The following is a 21,333-nucleotide window of genomic DNA, read 5'->3' as shown; positions in this document are numbered from 1 at the left end:
TTTGGTTGTTGCATCAGTTCAATTCCGCTCAGTTAAAAATACTTTAGTAATCCCAGAGGCAAATGAATACCATTAATCCCAACTGCTTTCATTGTGATTTCACTAATTGAGGCTTTGGAAGGAACGGGAACACGACTGGAATAGAAATCGATTTTATTTGACCTTTATTTATATAGCTTAAATCTCATTTAGAAAATAAATTCTTTGTCTCAAGAGAGACCTGCCTCAGAATTATATAAACCCACAAATGCTCCAAGCACAACAAGAGTGCAAGTTCCTTTAAAGGTACAGTGTCAATAGTAAGTTTATCATTAATTAAATCTATGGCTAAGAACAAAAACACAAACCCCAGTGATTAAGCTTCTTTTGGAGATTATGCTGGGTTAGTGGTGAAGGGTACATAAAGGCTTTCTTTCTTTCTCATTGCTGTGTGTACTTTAAGAAGCTAAATGTTTAACATTTTTGCATTCATTTTATTCTCAACTAATAAAAGTGTTCACTGTCAAACTGAAAGGGTGCCTTTAATTTCTGGCACTTCATCAGTCATTGCAAATAAAGTAATAACTGATCTGGTTTTATATCTGGTTAACACATCAGTAAATCTATGCTTTAACAAGTGTGAAATTCAACGTCTGAATTTTAAAATGACCTCTAGTCTAGGGGACAACATTTTTTTTTTCATTTAAGAATAAACACGTGTTTCTCGTTTGCCTGTACTCATTAAGTTCATTGTGTTACATTCAATTTCAGAGGGTTATAACTGATATTGGCGTCGAATAGAATCTTAAAATTGTGGACTTTAACATGTTAAATAAAAAGTTCATGTATTTTAACCAGCTGTATGTACTATTTCTCCTCTGTTCTGCATTAAAGATGATATACTTTTACTGACACGTGGTATTTTGTGTATTAATTAAACATTTCTTGTTTCTGCATATTTAATTTTTTTGGTCTTATTTATTGGTCGGACTCCGTTCATACTGTTTGAAGTTTTGCAACTCTGAAAGTACAGTTAACCGTAAAACTAGGGCTGCCTTTGTTGCGCCTGACAGAAATGACAATATACACATTTTTTTTTTTAAGAGACGTCCTTCTCGGGTCTTTCAGGCACCGACCCAGCCATCCCATTCTCTGTTCTGATTGGTCACCTCCTAGTGTCGTTCATTTGACAGGACAAACAGCGTCAGGCAAAGAAAAAGAGTTGTGGTTTGTCCTTTTTTCCCAGTCGTAACAATGTCTGAGGAACGATCTGAGAGGTCCGATGGAAGGATCGTGAAGATGGAGGTTGATTACAGTTCCACTGTAGATGAGAGGCTTCCGGAGTGCGAAAAAATGGCCAAAGTAAGTGAGCTTTTAACGGAAGGCCGGCGCTGGCTGAGTCATGGTGCATCCCGATCGGTGCGCTAGCACGAAAGCTATCACACAACCGAGGTGTCTTCAGTTTTATCATAACATGACCAGATATACTGAGCACATATTACTTATAAGTTAGAATATGTGTTTTTTTTAACCCGCTCTTAATACCACATTGTTTTTCTTCTTCTAAAACTCCAGAGTTTGTTGTTGAAGAGAGACTAGCTATGTTTAGCACTGAGGTTAGCTTCTTCAGAAGTAGCCAACCTGCTAACCGGTCTCTTTAACTCTTCTGCAAGAAGAGGGGCGAAAAAAGCTTGGCGTTCGTAATGTTTGAAAAAGATGTTAAAGTTCATGTTTTTCTGTTCTCTTCTACAGGAGGGGAAGTTACAAGAGGCTATTGAGAGTTTGTTGTCACTGGAGAAACAGACCAGAACGGTAAGCAGCGCTGGAAATTGTTTACATTCTACATTTACATTACAAATAAGAAAGAACTACATTCATAAGAACACCAAAATAATAATTCCTTGTGTCCAAGAAGTGATGCGAGAGCTTTTAATTCTTCTTAATAGAAGAATTAAAATTACAATACAATTTAACATGTATAGTGTTGGGTTATTTTTGACACAGCTCAAATATGAGTCAGGAAGTTCATTTGATCATTTTTTTCTCCTTTCTTCTTAATTATTTTGTGAAACGTATATGAATTGAAATTCGGGGGAAAAAAAATTGTGAGGCAGAACTTCTTTTCATCTTGATTTAACATCGATTCAGGATCAATGTAGCGATGGAGCTTGTGTGGTGTTGCCAACCACTCAAAGTGCCTTTCCATTGTTAGTCTCATTCACACAGCAGTGACTTTCACACAAACATATGACTGACAGGCATATTTGACTTCAGTTGCCTGCGTCCCGTTAGCTTGGCGTCACTGGAGCTCCGGTGTAGGAGAGCATTTCCACCTGCAGCCTGAGTCTCAATGGGCAGGCAGGCAACGTTGAACCCAAACGCCTAATGCGGCGCCGTGCCAGTGCGATGACAAAAATGATGCTCCAGTGTGTCTCGTGCTTGTGGCAAGCAGTGACGCTTTTCTGTTCCCCACATTGTGACCTATCAGAAATATTTCCAGCCAGCCAAATTTTCAGCTTTGGCAAAGAAAAAGCTAAAAACCTCAAAAAAGAAAAGGAAAGAAAAAAAAACATTATCTTAGCAAGTCTTGGGCATGAATTGTGTTCAGAGCTACACAAGTTAACAAAAACTAACTGGAAAAGTTTAGTTTGGTGCAGTTATCTTGAATATATCTCAGAAAATTTTGACCAAAATAATTTATTTAAGAAAAAAAAAACACTTCACTTAAAAATTTCAGCTTGCTAATCTGCGTAGGTGTATTTAATGAACAGATTCTGTTTGAATTTTTCACAGGCATCGGATATGGTGTCCACCTCCAGAATCCTCGTGGCTGTGGTCCAGATGTGTTATGAAGCAAAGGATTGGGACGCTCTTAATGAAAACATCATGTTACTCACCAAAAGGAGGAGTCAACTCAAACAGGTCAGTGCTCAGTTTACCCTGATCGCTCCGTTCTTCATAACTTTGCCGATCTCTTTACCGGTGGCCTCCTCAGTTAAAAGGCAGAATTAAACAAAGAACATATTTTAATTTGAAGTCCTTAATGCATTAAAGTGAAAAATAGAAATTTTTCAAAGTACTTTTGTGAGATTGTCAGTCATCAAATTGAGTTTTTCTACTGCAATACAAAACATTACTATACTGCAAATTTTGTAATTTCTGCAAAGTTAGCAGAAATTCCAATATCTGCACAATTTTCTATTGCAGATACAATATTTGTATCTGCAATACAAAATATGACAGCATATGAACGAACATATGAGTGTTTTTTTCAAACTTGTATGAAAAATACGAGTTTGATATTTCAACCTAGTTGAAATATGAAACTCCAATTTCAATGAGTTTTGAAATATGCTCATAAACAATGTAACTTTCCTTTGTATTTACTGTGGCCTAAATATGTGATTTGTTTTGCTCTTCATCTCAGGCTGTTGCCAAAATGGTGCAGGAATGCTACAAATACGTGGATGCAGTAACTGATCTGAACATCAAGCTGCGTCTTATAGACACACTTCGCACTGTGACTGCCGGAAAGGTATGAAATCCCTTGACACCATAATTAGGGATGCACCAAACTGTGCAGTAAACTATGGTCATTGTGACCTTATAAGACTGGAGAGTTCTTAAAAAAAGAAAAAAAAATTGGTCAAAAAGAATGTGCTTCAAAATAAAAGCGTGAATATAAATGACTAACTACTTGGAGATTTGGAGAAGTCGATGCAGATGTTGAACCTTATTCAACGGAAAGCTTTCAAAACAGCCATGTAAATTAGCTCTTTAGAATTTATCTGGAAAAATCAGTTTAGGTAAAGTTAAGTATACTAAATGTTTTCAAAGTTAGCAAAAATGCTAAAGCACTAAATGGAAAGAAAAATTGCTCTGCTACTAGTGGAACAATTTATTTAAAAAAATTAATTTAGCGGTATTGACAGGAAGCTAAGTGGACTAGATGTTTCCAAACTCGGCTAAAGCGCTAAGATTAATTCCCCCAAGCATAAATTTAGGGGAAGCAAAGTGCAGTAAATGTTTTCAAAGTTAGCAAAGGGTGTTGTTGGAAAATTAGCACTTCTGCTAATCCCCTAATAGTGTGACCAGTTACAGTGGTTTCCAAACTGCCACATTTTCTCGTTTTTGCAACAAAGGCAAAAACATTTTTGCATTTTTCAGTCACGCAACCGACGAGTGAGAGAAGTGCTGGCCCATGTCCACTCTGATTTTGCCCTTTAAATCCATTACTAACAGGTACGCTAGCTGCGTCTCACAATGCACTAAATGGTTCTCTCTGACAGATCTATGTAGAGATCGAGCGTGCAAGGCTGACAAAGACACTGGCTAACATCAAGGAGCAGAGCGGCGACGTCAAAGAGGCTGCCGCCATTCTGCAGGAGCTACAGGTGCGACCCAAACCTTTTTATGCACAATTAATACGCGAGTTGCTGAGACCCGTCTCATTTCCGGGTCATTTTTCTTGTCGCTCAGGTGGAGACGTATGGCTCCATGGAGAAGAAGGAGAAGGTGGAGTTCATCTTGGAACAGATGAGGCTCTGCATCGCTGTCAAAGATTATATTCGCACCCAGATCATCAGCAAGAAGATAAACACCAAGTTCTTTCAGGAGGAAGGGACCGAGGTAAGAGACGCTAGCGGTCCTCGTTTGCATGTCTTCTCTCAGAAGCTGTTGCGTCCTCTACTATTCATTCTAACTGCGTACTTCAACTTTTATGTAATTATTATTTTGTCAACACAGGAGCTGAAGTTAAAGTATTACAACCTGATGATTCAGGTGGACCAGCACGAGGGCTCCTACCTGTCGATATGCAAGCACTACAAGGCGATTTATGACACGCCCTGCATCTTGGAGGACAGCAGCAAGTGGCAGCAGGTAGAGAGACGACATGTTTTGGGCAGGTTTTTGTTTCGGAGGAGAAACGATTTAGCGTTTCACTCCTTTATCAAGCGTGACTGTTTTCTAGAAAGGTTTTAGGAGATGTTTCCTGAAACTGCCGTTTGCAAAGTTCTTGTCAAACATCAAATGTGGTTCTCACTGACTGAATCCTGGTCGCGCATGTCGGCTTAATATAACGCAAGGACCAAATGTTAACGATCAGCTAACATTTTATTTTCTGCGCGTTTCGCCCTGCAGGCCCTGAAGAGTGTGGTGCTGTACGTGATCCTGTCTCCTTACGACAACGAACAGTCAGACCTCGTGCACAGAATCAGCGCCGACAAGAAATTGGAAGAAATCCCCAAATACAAGTAAGACGGCCCGTGCTTCGACATTGATAAATCAATCACGACACGCGGAGGGTCACGTTCTACCTCTTTTCCCAGGGACCTTCTGAAGCAGTTTACCACAATGGAGCTGATGCGCTGGGCCTCGCTCGTGGAGGATTATGGGAAGGAGCTGAGAGAAGGCTCGTCTGAGAGCCCGGCGACGGACGTCTTCTCATATTCAGAGGAGGGCGAGAAAAGGTGGAAAGACCTTAAGAACAGGGTGGTGGAGCATGTAAGTCATTCATATATTGTTGCTATACAAGTTTGAGTTTGTTTGTGTGCCAAGGCTACAAAGAGCATCGCAAAATGTACGATTTGCGTCACGTTAAATTATTGACGCAATTCAGGATTCAGAAGCTGCCCAGTTGGGTGTTTCTTGGCATAGGACAGATAGATTGCAACAAATCTTGTTTACATCCAGTCTGGCTTCTCCTGTGTTTGACTGTTTTGACTGTGGATTCTTTGAAAACAATCTGATGCGTGTTTCAAATTAGTGGAAGTCGCTCCAATCGGATTTTTGGCTCCAATCTGATTTTTGTTTCGGGTGAAAAGATCGGAAGTGGGCTGTTCGGACCGGAGTAAAAAAGCCAGAAAAAATATCTGATTTGTGTCGCATTCACCTGCTGTGTCAATGTAGCCAAGACATGGCCAGGCACTGGAAAACAACTTATGTTGGGTTTTTTCTTTCTGTCTCAGAACATCAGAATAATGGCCAAATATTACACCAGAATCACAATGAAAAGGATGGCTGGCCTGCTGGACCTCTCTGTTGACGTAAGCGAACCTTTTAGCAGCTCGTTCTACCCGAAGCTCATAGCACCACCAAAAAAAAAAAGCAACGTCACTAATCCACCTGTTCAAATCCTACGCCAGGAATCGGAGGAGTTCCTCTCCAGCCTCGTCGTAAACAAGACCATCTACGCCAAGGTCGACCGGCTCGCCGGCATCATCAACTTTCAGCGGCCCAAAGACCCCAACGACCTGCTCAACGATTGGTCGCAGAAACTCAACTCCCTCATGTCGCTGGTCAACAAGACCACACACCTTATTGCCAAGGAGGAGATGATCCACAACCTGCAGTGACACGAGAACAGTTTCTACTTTCATGTTGTTGTTTCATGTTCACTTTTGTGTATGTTCAGGGGGAACTGTGACGTGTTTGTACAGTACGTTAGCGGAATACCGCCACGGTGCCCGATTGCAGTATCGTAAGATTTGGAAACAAAGCAACCGCAAAACACACACGCCCTCTATGAGTTGTTTCTTTTTTTTATTGTCTAGAAAAACATTGACAATAAACGTATTGTACCTCCAGTCTCTGCATTTTCTCCTCTCTGTTTAATGTAGTTTTATTATAGTTCAAGATTTTATTTTTTTTATGGAAAGATTACTGAAATTCAAATGCAACCAGATATTTGTAAGCAAGATAAAATGACTCACAACCACTATTTTTTTTTATCTTTCCTATTTGCTAAATAGGAAATGTTTAAGTTAAATAAACCAAAATTAGATTCTGTTAGACAGGAAAGTGAAAGGAACATTTATGGAGATGTTGTTTTTCATTTGAACTTTTCAGAAGTTTACAGTACATGTACTAAAATTACTTTGCATTTAAACAGTTTTGGAAAGCTCAGGTGGCTTTTATAGTCTTCTGAAATGTTTAATTCCCAATATCTAAATTGAAAGGAGACAGACTGTAATAGGTTGGCCCTTTACGGCTGGATTTTTCAGTGCAGATCGATGATATCAGGCAGAGTTTAGGTGGAACAGCAGGTTTATTCCTCCCAGCATCACAAACAATGTCACACTCTTGGTCTCACAAATCTCAATGTCTCAATATCTCAAAATCTGTCTCACAGGTGACAATTGCAATCTTAAATAGTCCCAGCTGTGACAGTTAAAACTATCTGAAAATTCATAAGATAATCCCATCTTACCCTGTTCCCCTTAATTGAATAAAACATTTAACTACAACCACATCAACTTCCTTTTTATAAATATTTTTTTGTTGTTTAACCTTACCCTTACTAAAACACCATAAAACAGTACACCATAAAACAATACACCCCTCTCCCATTCTTCTCAATGGTCTCTCCCAGGACCTATAACATTGTCCAGCCCTTAGGACAATATTTGTCCAAACATCCTGAGAGGACACAGAAAAATACAGGTAAGTCACTATATTAGCATTCCACACCTAATAAATTATGCACATCATTTATTTAGTTTTATCCACCAATAGCTCATTGCTCTGAGTATCAATTCTCTCTCTCCTCACAGTTAACCACCTCCACTGGCCAATGAGGAGCAGCTGTGCAGAGCCCAGAACAAAGGCTACACACCAATCCCTAAAATACTCAATAAATACAATTAAAACTTCCTGAGTGCAAAATGTTAATTTATAGATCTATTTTAAAAGTGCAGTGCTAAATAAAGTGCATAGTGAGAAAGTGCAAATGTTTTTACAGTGCTATACAATACATTGAATAAATTAATTCAGTAATGAAGGCCTCTTCATTACACAGACCTATAAATGCTTTTTATGACAAAATGTCAAAAATACTTCATAATGAAAAAAATAATGTTGAATTGGTGGTAAATGTGTGCATTAATACCAGAAATCAGGCAGAAAAAAGCCTTATGTAAATGCTGGCTGAAGCTAGTACGATGGTGTCAGTATCCGCAGTGAAATAAGCAGAAGCAACATAAAGAGCCAGATTACACTTGTGGACAATAATCTTAATTTTAGGGAACATATCCTTCAGCCTGGTGTGACTAATGAACTATTTGGCTTCACTGACCAATCAGAAATTGGGAAGAAAAAGGCTTAAGCTTGGAGAACTGAGGATGATATCTCAGCTGTAAAGCACAGCGGTGGCAGCGTTATGTGTTTAGTTGCAGGAAGGAGTGGTGCGCTTCATAGAAAGAAAATGATGGATCCATGATTAAACTGCAACATGTGATCACATTGAAACTGCAGGTCAACACGTGAGTCAGGAAGTTGAAGCTTCAAATCAATGATGAATCACCAGATCAGGCTCTTAACCTCAACTGGGCAAAGGGATCAAAATCCTCTGAAAAAGCTAGTTTATAATCCAATTGTGGTCATATTTGAGATTTTCCTCCCACCTAATTTTCTATGACACGCTTAGAAAAAAAAAAAAGTATGACTGCACAGTTTGTAATTATGTTTTGTGACTTACACTCCTATATGAGGCCAGTGACTGCTGGATGTCTTTCTAGTAAGCATAACCGATTTTGGTGTATTTTGTTTCTGATCATTTGAATTGTTTGTGGCTGTAAGCTTTTGTTGTTGTAATTCAAAGAAAGAAAAAACAAAAAAACACTTTAAATTGACAATTTTCACTTTCTGATTTGAATTGTAGGCCAAGTTACTGGAATGCCCAGATGGGTTGGTTCTGTCATTTGCTATATCAAGAAAGCGTGAGGACAAAATGGTGCAATTTGTTTGCAGTTCTTTTATGTACTCTATTGAGGAGTTATTAAAATTTGACAGGAGTTGGAAAACATAAGCTTACATGCCTTTCTTACTCCCCCCCAAGAAAACGTATTGGTTAAATTACGTATGTCAGCTTTGGTATGGATAATAAAAGCAATATGTGAAAAAAAAGTCTAACAGACTAAGGCCTTTTTATTTCATAAATGAAATAAATGTAATGAAATAACAATTTATGTAATTTTTTTTATTTATCCAAACACCACAATACTACAAATGGAGGAATTTCACTTAAAAGTACACTTTTAAAAAAGTGAAGAAATGTTTTAAATTATTTGTACAGGAGCAAACGTTATTGATATTATTATTATTATTATTATTATTATTATTATTATTATTATTTTGTTTCAAATAACTAAACTAATTTCTTCTCGCCGTGCCAAAGCAAACATGGAGGGAATTTAAAATAAAAAATAAAAATCCAAAGCATAAAACTTTGACTCCTAAAAGAGGCCAAAACATTGGCACTTTCACGGCAAGTCCTCCTCAACCTTCAGATAAGCACATCCCACTATGCTTTGCGATGGGCTGACAAGTGGATCCAAGATGGCGTAGAAAGTAAGGCTAGGTAAGTGTTGACTTCCCATTTTTAGCTCCTCTACTTGTCTTTTTCGTCGCAAAGCCACCGGCACGAATCCCCTCCACAAATCAGTAGCACGGCGACGAATGTTTTGACTCCGTGCGCCGGCAGGAACGAGATGTCATGTGAATTATACGTGCCTAAACACGGTGGCAGAGGAAAAAAAAAAAAAAAAATTCAGGCCCTAGTCCGTTTTGTTTCGGCGAACCTAGCCAAAGCCAGCTAGCCTTGCTACCACGAACAAGCCAGCCCAGCTATTCTTGCTGGAAGCTCATCAGTTTGCTGCCAAGAAAAGGCCGTGTTTGTTTGTTTTTTTCTTTTGTTTTTTTTTTTTATTATTTATTTTTTGGTGGGGGCCCGCCGTGCTAAACGTTAGCTGCACGTCCTCAGTTTAGGGGCAAAACTGTTAGAGGCGATGCGAGCAGAGAGCGGATTTGTTGAGCACATTTTAAGCGATTTTTTTTTCTGACGCTGCCGTCATCGTTCAGATTTGCAAGCAGCAGCCGAGATAAGTTTTCCAGACAAACAAGAGCTACAACTCTCCTCTGGAAAACCAAACAGCTCCTCGTTGTTGTCCTGTTGTTTGTTTTTTTGTAGTAAATGCATGTTTCCAAAATGTGCACGGGCTCAGTTCTGACGAATTGGCATGTTTAATCTTTATGTATTTATTTTCTACACAGTTGCTAACGGTTGTGTCAGCCTGAATAACTTTGGGCTTGAGCACAATTTTAATAAATCAGCTCGTCAGCTAACTGAGCTGCATGCAGATATACTAGTTTGACTTCATGACATTAGATGAGTGTGATACCCACCTAATGAGGGCCGCCAAACTACTTGTTGTGGTTAAGAAGTGAGGGAAATTTAGCTACATTGGGGTAGCAAGGTTTTTTTTTCCTCCAGATTTTTTAAATATAGTTCTGAGTGAAAATTAACTTAGTATGTTTTAACAATTTTCTATCAACATCATTTGCTCTAATTCGAGCACCTTTGATATGCTTTGGTCTCATTGACACTATTACTGTTAAAATGTCAGCAGGATGTTGCCATAATGATTCCTTGTGTGAGTCGTGTGTTTAAATTAGTTTTATGCTTCCAGTACATTAAAATACACTCGCCAGCATCATGACCTTGACATGCACAATGTATCCATAGGTGCTGGACATGATAGGACGCATTGACTGCATCTGCAATTAAAGACTGTGAAGGTATGAGAGCTTTCTGAAGCTTAAGGACTGGCCCACATGAAGCTGGAAACAAATGCATTTTGGCCTTTTATCCACACAAAAACTTGGTTAAATATTACCAGAAGTTATTATTTTGAAAAACGCAGACTGATTTGGATTTCCAGCACATTGCAGTCTGCGACAAATCTATCAACATGCTTGCTTTGACACAATTCCCAATAGACATTGTCCTGTGTTTTGTTAACTTTATATTCTACTTAAGAGTAGTTCGACCCATCTGTCCACACAAATGAACCCCCTGGCAGCATGTTTAATCCCTATCAGAAAGTCGTGGTTGTTTTGAAGCAACCTGATAGGCTGATGTAGGGTTTAGCTTTGCCCTACACTGCCCCCTAAGGGTTTGGAATATTTAAAACGTCGCTGGAGGGCATACTGGTCTTGTTTATGTGAATGAAAGGTTTTCTGAAACGGTTACCGTGTGTACAATGTATTTTTTTCCAACCAATATTGGAGAGATAATCACACCCAGTTTAACAATAAAATTGGGTATGACATTCAGTTCACCCTATGTTGTTTTTAGACAATAGAACATCAGAAATCTTTATGAGACAATTATTTTGAAGAAGGAATTGTCTGCTATACATACCCAAAGTACAGAAAGACAAATGTTTTAGTTTCCTTTGTTGATGTTTTATTCTGAAAATTTCCAGTTAACTTTTAAAAAACATTTTAGTACAAACACACAGTGAGACAACTGATGGACTACCTCAGCGTCACTACTGCCTGGCGTGGCTTGTTTTCTGGGGGAAACCCTCATTTTTACGCATTTTGCATAATATGTGTAAAAGCAATTTCATCCCAATATACTTGTACTTATTAGTCTATTCATGGAGAACAGAAGCCACCCCTTGGGGTGCAGATTTGGTCAATGTTCAATTTTACCGGCCTTGATCGATGACCAGTTGGCCGGATTCATATATTCATAAACTGGATCTTTTTCTGATCAGTACCTGCATAGTTTGTAGCAGCTAATGCATCACACTGACAGCAGCACTAAAGAAGACTTCAAGTTAGTTACTTTTAGTATCACTGAGATGGTTTAAAATCAAAGGAAACACAAAAAAGCCATCTAAAACAAAACTGCATTTCCTGCTGAGGCGATGTAGGCTGTTCATTCAGACTCCGACAGCAGACAGTCGGACTACTGCAGGTGCTGCTGATTGCATTGTAATTTTGCTGATTGCGTTGTTTTGTCTGTTATGAGTACAAAATACAGCTGTGTCCCAGAAGTCATCAATTGGTAGCTCCATTGGGAACATTTCTGCAAATTGTACATGTAGAGCCGATTTCAGCAGTTAAGAGGAAGCCTCAGTGTTCATCCTTTCATGCCAGATTGGTAGACTTTTGACAATATCAGAATGATTAGGTCTGTATTCCCTTCTGAACACACAGATTGATGTTTACTTTTAGTGATGCTAACTGTAGCAGCTAATGCATCACACTGATGCATTAGCTGCATTTGGTAGTGATGGAAACTCCTAACCCCATAAAGTCATCGGGTTAAATGTCTAAAACTCTGTTTTATAGTGACTATTGCCTTGTAAGGCTTGTAAGGTGCGTCCTGAACTCGGACAAGTCGACTCTTATGAAACACGAGGGATTCCGACCCCGATCAAAACAAAGTAGTTCTGAGCAGCCCCTGCCAAGCAGCTATTATTTATTGCAATCACATAATCGTATTTCACTACAGCAAACTGTAAATTGTGGAAAATTATATTTAAGCACAGGTTTTTAAAATGGAATGAAACGTCGCCGGGGGCGGTTAGAACAGATGCATGACATCTGCAGTTCACACTCCAAAAAACTCGAGTATGAAAAAGATCGCAACCACACAAGATTGAAAGGGTGAAGCAGTGAAATGGCCTACTCCCATTGACACATTATGATGCAATAACCACTTGGGTAAACTGAGTGCATACAAAAATATCTCCTTCCATTTACTCAATCAAGTCTTCTGAACAATGACACACACACACACACACGCGCACACGCACGCACACACACACACACACACACACACACACACACACACACACACACACACTCTCTGAGTGTGATGTGAATAGGATGGAGTTCTGGCTGCGGGCCTTATGCATTTTAAAGAATGACCTGTAACTCTAGCCGGGGGTCGCCTTACGTTAATGTAGGAAACACACAATTGCTGCTGTTATTTAAATAAGTTGGTAAATGAAGTCACTGATGATTGATTCTTCCACAAGTTATGGAAATAAACAGAACCACAAGTTAAGTAGACCATGAACCACTTTGATTTAAGACCTCTGATATCTGGTAAATCCCTTTCATTCATTGACTGACTCTGCTGTGATTGGCAAATGTGTTTCCTTCCTGTTGTCTCTCAAGAGATTTCCCTGTTTCATATTTTTTAAGGGGGAAAAAATCCTTCTTTACCGTCTGTATTCCAGTCATGCTGCTGTCGGTTGAAGCAAAATGAGGGATGACTACATCCTTCGGTATTACTGCGAACCCGCTGAAGTGTTGGTATTCCTTTGAACACAACGCGAGTCGGCATTCAAAGGCGAGGCGTGGATTAATATCACTTTGAGTAATGAATCCTCCTTCACCTTAGCGTTGCTTATTAGTTATTGTAATAGTTGCAGCGAGTCCACTGTTTCTGCAGCAGCAAACAGGAGGAAATGGTTTCTGAAAGTGTCCGCTGAAGTCTCTTTTGCATATCAATATTTTTGGCTTCTCTGTTTCACAGCTATTTTGTGAAACACAACCAAGCGTTCTTGTGAATTTGATGTGCATTTCAAAGTCCAAAACGTGTCTAATTAAAATGAAATCTTCAAGAACTTGTGGACTTTAGCTAGGAGTTTGTTCCTTCACATCTGGAAAAACAACAAAATACTGATCTGAGATGACGTGAAACTGGAAGGTTTTTTTTTTTTTTTTTTGGTGAACTAGAAACAATTAAAGACAATGCAGTATATAAATAAAAGCCCTGTGAATTTTATGGAAACTTAAAAAGACATGACGATACGCCTACTTTTATTTTTTTATTTTACAGATCAATAAACTGTTCTGACTGAGGTATTTGAAAGGTGGCACCGGCTTGTTCAGAAAGTGTTTTTTGATATGCACTTTCAGGAGAAAAGCTGTTCAATTTGTACGCCCTGTGAGCTGCAGGGCCAGTTGTTTAAAGCAGTAAGTTTGCATTGGGGCCGACAGATATTAGGCTACCAGCCAAGGATAAGGTGTTCCCCAGGAGGTCACAGTGTACCCTCCATATTCTGATGCGTAGCAGCTTTATGTAACCCGTTCCCATTCGTACTTTTTCTTTCCTTTTTTTTTGGGCCATTAACGGCTCTTTTTTTATTCTGATACAGTGAATCTCCCCCATTATTTCTCCAATGTTGTTTTTGACATATTTTTACTTTCAGGATGCTTTTGTGCTCCACATCAGCTCAGAACCTGACGAATGATAAAACCACCAGACATAAGAGGGCCTTATAATCTGCCATTTATTGTGTGAAATGTATTTTTGCATCAACTACAGGTTTTATTTATGTTTTTAATAAAATCCCAAACTCTTTGAATGTCTAGCTGTGGCTTTAAGTGAACCGGATCAAAAAGTGCAACGTTAACCTCTAGCATGTGCTTGCTTTGCTAGGTTCTTCCCTTGCTTAACTCTTGTTTGTTATTGTTCTCAGTTTTTCCTGTTTGTCTGACCGATCACTTCTTGCAGGGATTCAACCGGCGAGAGATCTCAAAGTTGCTAATAGAATCAACGGCTGCGGCTTTCTTCCTAAAACTATCAAATAGTTGTGACTTACAACTGGTTTAGTCAGACTCGGTCATTTGTCGCAGCTTGTTTCAGTTTTTTAATTGTGGAAGTTCAGGTCCAAAATGCCAGCCATTCACCTACTGTCGCCACATTCCCATTTTTTTCTAAAATACCATAACAGACGCCGCCGTTCGACTTCTCCGACCTAACCTCGCGTCTCCAGAGAGACGGTGTCTTCATCGTGAGCTGCACCCAGAGATGATTGTTTTTGTTTTGCTCTTGTGGAAATCTGTTGCAATCTGTGGAAAAGGAGCATGTGCGTTACTGTGGGAGCCGCGATGAACAAGCTTTATTATAAAGTCTTTTGAGATTTTACTGCAGGACACAATTTTTCACTGAACCATACCGTTTGCCTTGTACACCAAATTCCTCTCTGTGGCTTCGACTTCGTTTCTCGTTGAGCTTTCCGTTTTTATGCAGCAGAGCGATTGCAACATTCTAGTTTGGTCTAATGAATCACCATCAACTCATCATTTCAGCCCTTGATGTAACCAGCTACTTGCGCCAACAACAAAGCCAAAAAATAACAAAACGGTTCAAATCTTTTCCGGTTTGTGTTTGGGCTGAAAGCCTGTCCTTTTGGATATTGATGAGACAAAACGCAGGTTGGAAGTGAAGCACCGATTCCAAAATGCTTAGCAGGAGAAGAGGCATCTGACGGTTATCATTTGGCAATCTTTTTTTTTCAATCTCCAACTGTGCAACAATTAAAAACAAAGTAAAGTTTAAGATTCTGTTTGAAGTTTTTTTTTTCAATTAACAGTTTTTCTGCTATTTCTATGTAAAGCCAAGAGCCACATGCATGGTGTCTTTTTTTCATAAGTTTTCATAATTTTTATTTATTCTCTAGTAGGGCTGAAATGATTAATTGGATTAATCGTAATTAATCAGTTTTTTCCTAATGGATTAATCACGATTAATCATCTCAGTAAATTGGGATGTTGCCAAGAGATGAAAATGTATTTCTGTAGATCAGTTTAAAAGTTAAATTCATATCTCATTTAGATTCATTACATACAGAGTCCTCCATTTCAGAATTTATTTTTTAATTGAAATTGATTATTTCAATAATAATTATTATTTAAATTGATTAATCTGATTTATCAGTTACAGAAATAATCGTCAGCTAATGTAGCAATCGATTAATTGCTAACTGGATTAATTGAATACTGAACCGATTGATCTGCTGGAGTACAGATTTTAAAAAAGGCATTTGCTGAAAGAACATTTATCAGTAACTAAGCCAAAAATGCACAAAGTGTGTATTTTTGCACATATATGTATATGTGTACACACACCTACATTTTTGCATTTCAGATAAAAAAAATTGTACTTCTCAAGTAGACTAGTTTTACATTCACCAGGTTAAAAACAACCCTCCTGTAAAGCACCTTTTCATATCTAATTAATCAGCTAATCCAAATAATAATGAACAGATTAGCCCTACACTGTATTTGTAACATCTTTTGCTATAAATGATCAATTTTACACTAAACGAATGAACTGATATTGCATTTTAGGCAATGAAATCTTTATTTTCATATTCAAAAAAGGAATTGAATCTGTAATGTGCCAATCTATCCGATTAATCAGCAGAATAATTGATTACTAAACAATCGTTAGTCACAGCCCTAGTTTTTAGTTATGAGCTGAGTTTGAAGCCATGGTGTTTAACGGTGTGTTTGTTACTTTTTGACACCCTTTATTCTCTCAGTTTGCTGTGTCACCAGTTAAAATCCTCACCGCTGCCGAGCAATGAAACCAACAGTGAAATCTGAAACCTCACTAAGGAGCTGGAGTTCGAACTGGAAGCTGCTGACAGCAAACCGACAACATGGTAGCTGCCGCTGTGCTCGCTGAGAAGGAGGAGGTTACTCGTCTCAGCTGCATCTTGTTCTTATTTTTGACAGTAAACCAGGTGTGGGTTCTTTTAGGAGTGTGGGCGGGTGCCTGGTCCTGGTGCAAAATGAACAAAGCATCTCCATGTGGCGCAGCCTCCTCTCCTTTGAGCAGCTCTGCTTTTGGGCTGCCTCTGTAAACTTCAGGATGAACCTCATTGAACCTCCACGGATGTGTCTCTAGCTTCCCCTTCAGGCTGCGGGATCTTGATTTCCATATTAAGTGTTTTTTTTTGCGTGGCGGCAATTCAAAAGGCTTCGAATTACAATCCACTCAAACTAAGGCTCCGGTCATCACTGTGATGGATCTACGGTATTTTTGTTCACACCTTTTCCTTCCACTGAACTTTCTATTATGTTTGAATACTGCACTCTGTTACAAACTTCACTGGCACTGACTGACCTTTACAAATATTGAAATAGATGAACATTTTTGGTGAAATTTTGTTTTTTTAAACTTATTGCAATGCATCTTATAAAAATTACTCCTCCTTGCATTGCTCTTTAGCTGCTTATAATTTTTTTTTTTGTCAAAGTTTTCAGTTTTTCCCAGCTCCCCCCTTTTTTGTGAAAAACTTTCTCTTTTTCTCTTTCGGCCAACATGAGGAAAAGAAACAACCCTGTTTCAGGATTCATAAAAGTACCATCGGGATCGATGTGGAGTATGAATAACACTGATTAAATGAAAGTACTTTCAAGGTCAAAGTGAAAACTTAGAAAAAAATGGACTGGAAAATACTTTTCCATTGTGCACTGACGGCAGTTTTCTGGCTGATTGCCGCTCTTTAAAAATATCAGATTTTTGGTAACTTGGCTGATAACAAATTTCTTAATTTTTTTTCTAAAAACCTACTAAATTGACTGTTGTATGCAGATGCAGTACTGATATCCAATCTCCTAAAATTGAGAAAATCGGGGCCGGATCATTGGCCAATGGGTTCATCGGTGTTCCCCTTTCTGCTGTTTGATCTCAGTTCATAGCGCCGATAAACTTTGGAAATGGTGACTGTGTTCGTCTTTGTCCATCTGCAGATGTTCTGTCCCTGAGTCATGGCAGACAGGAGAGCGGAGAAGTCATGTGAAGAAGCCAGCAAATCGTTAGCCAGGCGGGAGTACGAGGCGGCGGTCACCCACAGCACGGACGCCCTGGTGGTCCTCACACCCCAAGCCTTGTTACCCGGTGCCCCCGTACTGCCCAGCCCTCCCTCGGCGGTCGCCGCCGGACCCCTCCGCAGCCGCGCCCTGCTCTACCGAATTGCTGCCTTCCTACAGCTGGTGAGCAATGGGTTGTTGGTTGATCTTCTTTTTTTAAAATTATTATTATTTTAACTGACAGAAAATGTAGAAATAACTTTGATCAATACATTGAGAGTCTAGTCATTTGCTTGTGCCCTGAAGTCATGGAAACTTTCCCGTATCCATAATTGCAGCCTAAATGACTCTGTGATCGTATAAAAACTCGTTTCCAACTGTAACGTCTGGACTTGCATTTCTCTTTCCACCGACAGAAAAACTACGACGGAGCAGATGAAGACTGCAAACATGGTGGGTTGGACTTCTAACTGTGAAATTACTCTTTGGTGCAGTTTGAAGATGCGGATTCAGATATTTGTTTTAATGCCGCAAACAAACCAGAAATTCTTTTGTTTTTTTATTGCTAGAGTTTTATGTTCTTCCTTGAGGTTTTTGTTTCTCAGTTTGATCTGGGATTTCTCAGCAGCTGCTTTGCAAACACTCTGGTGTAAGATGACTGGTTTCTCTTTTGTTTTCTGTGGTGGGGGAGATATTTGAAGACCACTATTTGAAAATTGGCTCAAATTATATTGTAAATTATTCTTAGCTGTTATATGCCAGTTTAAAGCACATTAGAGGTAAATAGAAAAGAATCTTGACAACAGGGAACACATTTTGATAAGAAACAATCGATGACAAGTGCATTGACAGAACATAACGCAAAACTATAATGAACATTTATTTTTTTCTGACAATAACGAGGACATAAATTGGTTCCTCCAGGATGTTGCAATGTTTTTTTTTTAGTTGTTACCAACTAAAATGTCAGATTTAAAAAAAAATAAAAATTTGGCACCCTTTTCAAAAATTTCCAGTCAAACATTCAAAATTGTATTTTGTCTTACAACGAGTTGAAATTCCTGAAGATAACATGACAGGATTTGAACATGGTCAATATTTAAAGTGCAAATAAAAGTTTTAAAAGCCTTCCGGAATTAGCAACATTAATACAAATAAAGATTATGTCTTAAGAAGGGGCCAAAGTGCAAAACAAGGATTCTGTATTGGTCATTCAAGTCAATTTGAATTTTTAACAGTGCCGGTTTTTCACATGGAAGATATGGGCAGTTACTGAGGGCAACATCAAAGGATGTGTCGTCCAAGAATGAAAAAGTAGGACAAATTATAGAGATACAATTGGATGCATTTTAAATGGTTGTGGGGTGGGATAAAGAAAGGCTCCATTCATGTTAGAACCAGCATAAGCAAATCCTACGAAACATTTTAGAATGGTTTTCACACCCCCAAAAAAGACAGAAAGTGAAACAGGAAGTTAAATTAGAAGGAGTTTGGTGAAAATTCAGCCGAGTTGCAGTGATTGATCAGGCCTATATTGTAAGCGAAATGCAGAAAACGGGAAGGTGACTGGTCACATTTGCATAAAAGTTGCAAATGAAGATTCAAAGCATGTTTCAGTGCAAAATTTGTGAATGATGAGTGAATTTACATTAATGGTTGCAATCGTGACATTTCAACTTCTTGGAAGGGCCGGTGAAGTAGGACGGTTACCAGGCTGAATGACATTTGAAACCACTACCTGCTCCATCGTTGCTCTTTCTTTCCAACACAGCCTGGTTGGCGGGGCTTTAACCCGTTTCCTTTCACTCCGTTGCAGTTCTGGTAGATGAGGTTGCTCGGGGGGACGGCTCTCTACAGGCGAGTTTGCGCTCCATGCTTTTGGATGGCAGCCTGCAAGAGGTGGTCAGCATCCTATCTAAAGCCCTGTATGGAGAGCCAGTGGTAAGATGGATTTGATCTAGTTGTAAAGGTGGAATTGTTCATGCTCTGTACATGCTGATCTGTTCATCAGTTTAGGAGGGATTTTCAGGCCTCCTTTCATTTTAATATCCATCTTAATAAGTTTATAAGTTCTGGTTTAAAAATTATTTTAAACCAGAAGTTTAGCTGTCAAAGCAGCAATATTGCATCTTAAAAAACCAAAACTTTAAAGTGTTGGTCCATCATTTATGGGAGAAAGGTAACTTTTTATATTCAGAAAAAAATATTTTCCACCATTCCACAGTCTATATCAAAATAGATGACAAATCATTCCCAATTAATCAATAGAATGAATATATTGCGTCCTTTAAATTTTATTAAAAATACGAAAGTAAATAAATAAGAAAATGGCATCAAAGTACTGGCTGTTGGTTGATGTGTTTATAAACCCAAAGTAGGTTTGGAGTCATTTAATACATTCTTATTTTATTTGCACATAGTCAGTTGGTTGCTATTTTATTTCATATTGTTAAGGCAGGCCTGAACTCATCAGAAATACAGACCAGTAAATTTATGTTTTATTTTTGAATATGTGTTTTAAATCCAAACATTTAGTCTGATATATAGTGAAATTTTGAAATGTAAAATGGTTAGAAACTGTGTAATATGCCATCAAAGATGATTTAATGTTTGGTATCTATTATGTTAAACAAACCTACATGCAAGAAATCCATTTATGTTTTAGTGAATGTAATATTTTTCTTTTCGGTCCAGAATGGCATCGTTACAAAAGACCTGACCAGATTAAAAATGCTCTTCTCCGAAATTGAGGTAATTGCATTTGTTTTTTTGGTCGTGGACGTTTAGTGTAATAGAGTTGAAAATGAATGTTTTGCTCCGTTTCATTTAGGCAATAAAAAGAGAGATGGCCCCTGAATACACAGATGACCAGGATGAAGGTGAGCACATCTGCATCATGAGTTGATTTCAAGATTTTGCTTTGTTGTACCAACAGCTGCTGTACATTTTCTTTCTGTTTGGTGTCTTTTCTGCAGTCAGTCAGTTGTCACTTTGAGTCTATTTCTACCAGGTTATTGTCCAGTGAATTGTCTGCTCATTATGCTCTCAGAGCTTTAGTGTTTATGTAGCTTTTATATCGGCAGAAGTCCAAGATGGCTGGCAGTTCCGGCCTCCTCCCAGAGGGGTCACTAGCAGCGAGGAGTACACTCTCTGCAAAAGGTAATAAGTAGATGTCTTCTCTTTTATTATTTCAAATAAATGTATGTTTCAGTTGTGAGCAGTGAATGAAAAAGTTTCCTGTTTATTTTTCTCCAAATATCAAATGTTTTTTTTTTTTTTTGCATTTTTTTTGTAGGGGGTTATTTTCTTTTTGTATTTAGCATTTAATGCATGCCATCTTAAAATTTCAATAAACAATTAACACATAAGCTATAGAACGACAAAAACATATCCATATATCTTTTTAGGAATAAAAAGCATAGCTCTTTATTATGTATTTATTGGCCATTCTGGACCTTTATTATGTTAGGAGTATGAAATATGATGCTCTGAACAGGAAATGAGCAAAAATAGACCACATTTCAGTCATGAGTACGACAGGTTTTATAAAATCATTGTGCCATTTCCACATAACACACATGTCAATTGTATTTTAGTTTTTGGCTGGTTTAAATGTTTATTAAGATAATGGCATTGTCTATCAGGTATAAGGTGCTTTAAACAATAAAGAACAATAAATGTTTTTTTTTTTGTTTTTTTGTAACAATAATCAAACAAGATAAAATAAAACAAAACGAATGCCTTTTAAACTTGTTTTATTTTTGTCATGGATTTAAAAACAAATAGAAAAAAAACAAAATGAATGTTTTCAACGATTTTTATTTTTTTAAATGAATAAAACATAAAAATATTGATTAAAAATGAAAGCAAACTGAATGCTTGAAATATAACATACACTCCCGTAGTGTTCATCAACTGGATTTTTGATACAGATTCTAGTTGAAA

General features: G+C 38.2%; 2 protein-coding genes across 4 annotated transcripts in view; both read left to right on the top strand.

Moving 5' to 3' along the window:
* Positions 1 to 1,139: 1,139 nt before the first annotated feature.
* On the top strand, positions 1,140 to 6,566 carry psmd12 (proteasome 26S subunit, non-ATPase 12). The gene is made up of 11 exons (XM_055040768.1): positions 1,140 to 1,341; positions 1,732 to 1,791; positions 2,773 to 2,901; positions 3,407 to 3,514; positions 4,269 to 4,373; positions 4,459 to 4,608; positions 4,726 to 4,860; positions 5,122 to 5,234; positions 5,310 to 5,484; positions 5,949 to 6,026; positions 6,126 to 6,566. The coding sequence occupies exons 1-11, from the start codon at positions 1,234 to 1,236 to the stop codon at positions 6,333 to 6,335; spliced, it is 1,371 nt and encodes a 456-aa protein (XP_054896743.1). The 5' UTR covers positions 1,140 to 1,233; the 3' UTR covers positions 6,336 to 6,566.
* A 2,714-nt stretch (positions 6,567 to 9,280) lies between these two features.
* The window catches only part of helz (helicase with zinc finger), a 51,891-nt gene continuing 39,838 nt past the window's right edge, over positions 9,281 to 21,333 (top strand). Inside the window, exons 1-8 of one of the 3 annotated variants that reach the window (XM_055041101.1) lie at positions 9,304 to 9,337; positions 10,502 to 10,554; positions 17,329 to 17,571; positions 17,805 to 17,841; positions 19,205 to 19,329; positions 20,083 to 20,139; positions 20,219 to 20,267; positions 20,475 to 20,547. In XM_055041101.1, the coding sequence (XP_054897076.1) occupies positions 17,347 to 17,571; positions 17,805 to 17,841; positions 19,205 to 19,329; positions 20,083 to 20,139; positions 20,219 to 20,267; positions 20,475 to 20,547 (566 nt within the window). In that variant the 5' untranslated portion in view covers positions 9,304 to 9,337; positions 10,502 to 10,554; positions 17,329 to 17,346. Of the gene's footprint in view, positions 9,338 to 10,501; positions 10,555 to 17,328; positions 17,572 to 17,804; positions 17,842 to 19,204; positions 19,330 to 20,082; positions 20,140 to 20,218; positions 20,268 to 20,471; positions 20,548 to 21,333 lie in introns of all 3 variants that reach the window. The other 2 variants (XM_055041097.1, XM_055041098.1) reach the window with 2 other exon arrangements.

This window comes from Poeciliopsis prolifica, unplaced genomic scaffold (genome assembly GCF_027474105.1).
Source record: "Poeciliopsis prolifica strain line A6 unplaced genomic scaffold, Auburn_PproV2 SCAFFOLD016, whole genome shotgun sequence".
In the NCBI taxonomy this organism is placed as follows: Eukaryota; Metazoa; Chordata; class Actinopteri; order Cyprinodontiformes; family Poeciliidae; genus Poeciliopsis; species Poeciliopsis prolifica.
The sequence above is the reverse complement of the archived record's forward strand: the minus strand, read 5'-3'. Positions and strand labels throughout refer to the sequence as shown.

Bases quoted from the DNA above. Each gene is read 5' to 3' on its own strand.
- psmd12 (XM_055040768.1), top strand. From the start codon at position 1,234: ATGTCTGAGGAACGATCTGAGAGGTCCGATGGAAGGATCGTGAAGATG. The intron at 2,902-3,406 runs GTCAGTGCTCAG...TCTTCATCTCAG, and splicing joins GGAGGAGTCAACTCAAACAG to GCTGTTGCCAAAATGGTGCA. The intron at 6,027-6,125 runs GTAAGCGAACCT...ATCCTACGCCAG, and splicing joins TGCTGGACCTCTCTGTTGAC to GAATCGGAGGAGTTCCTCTC.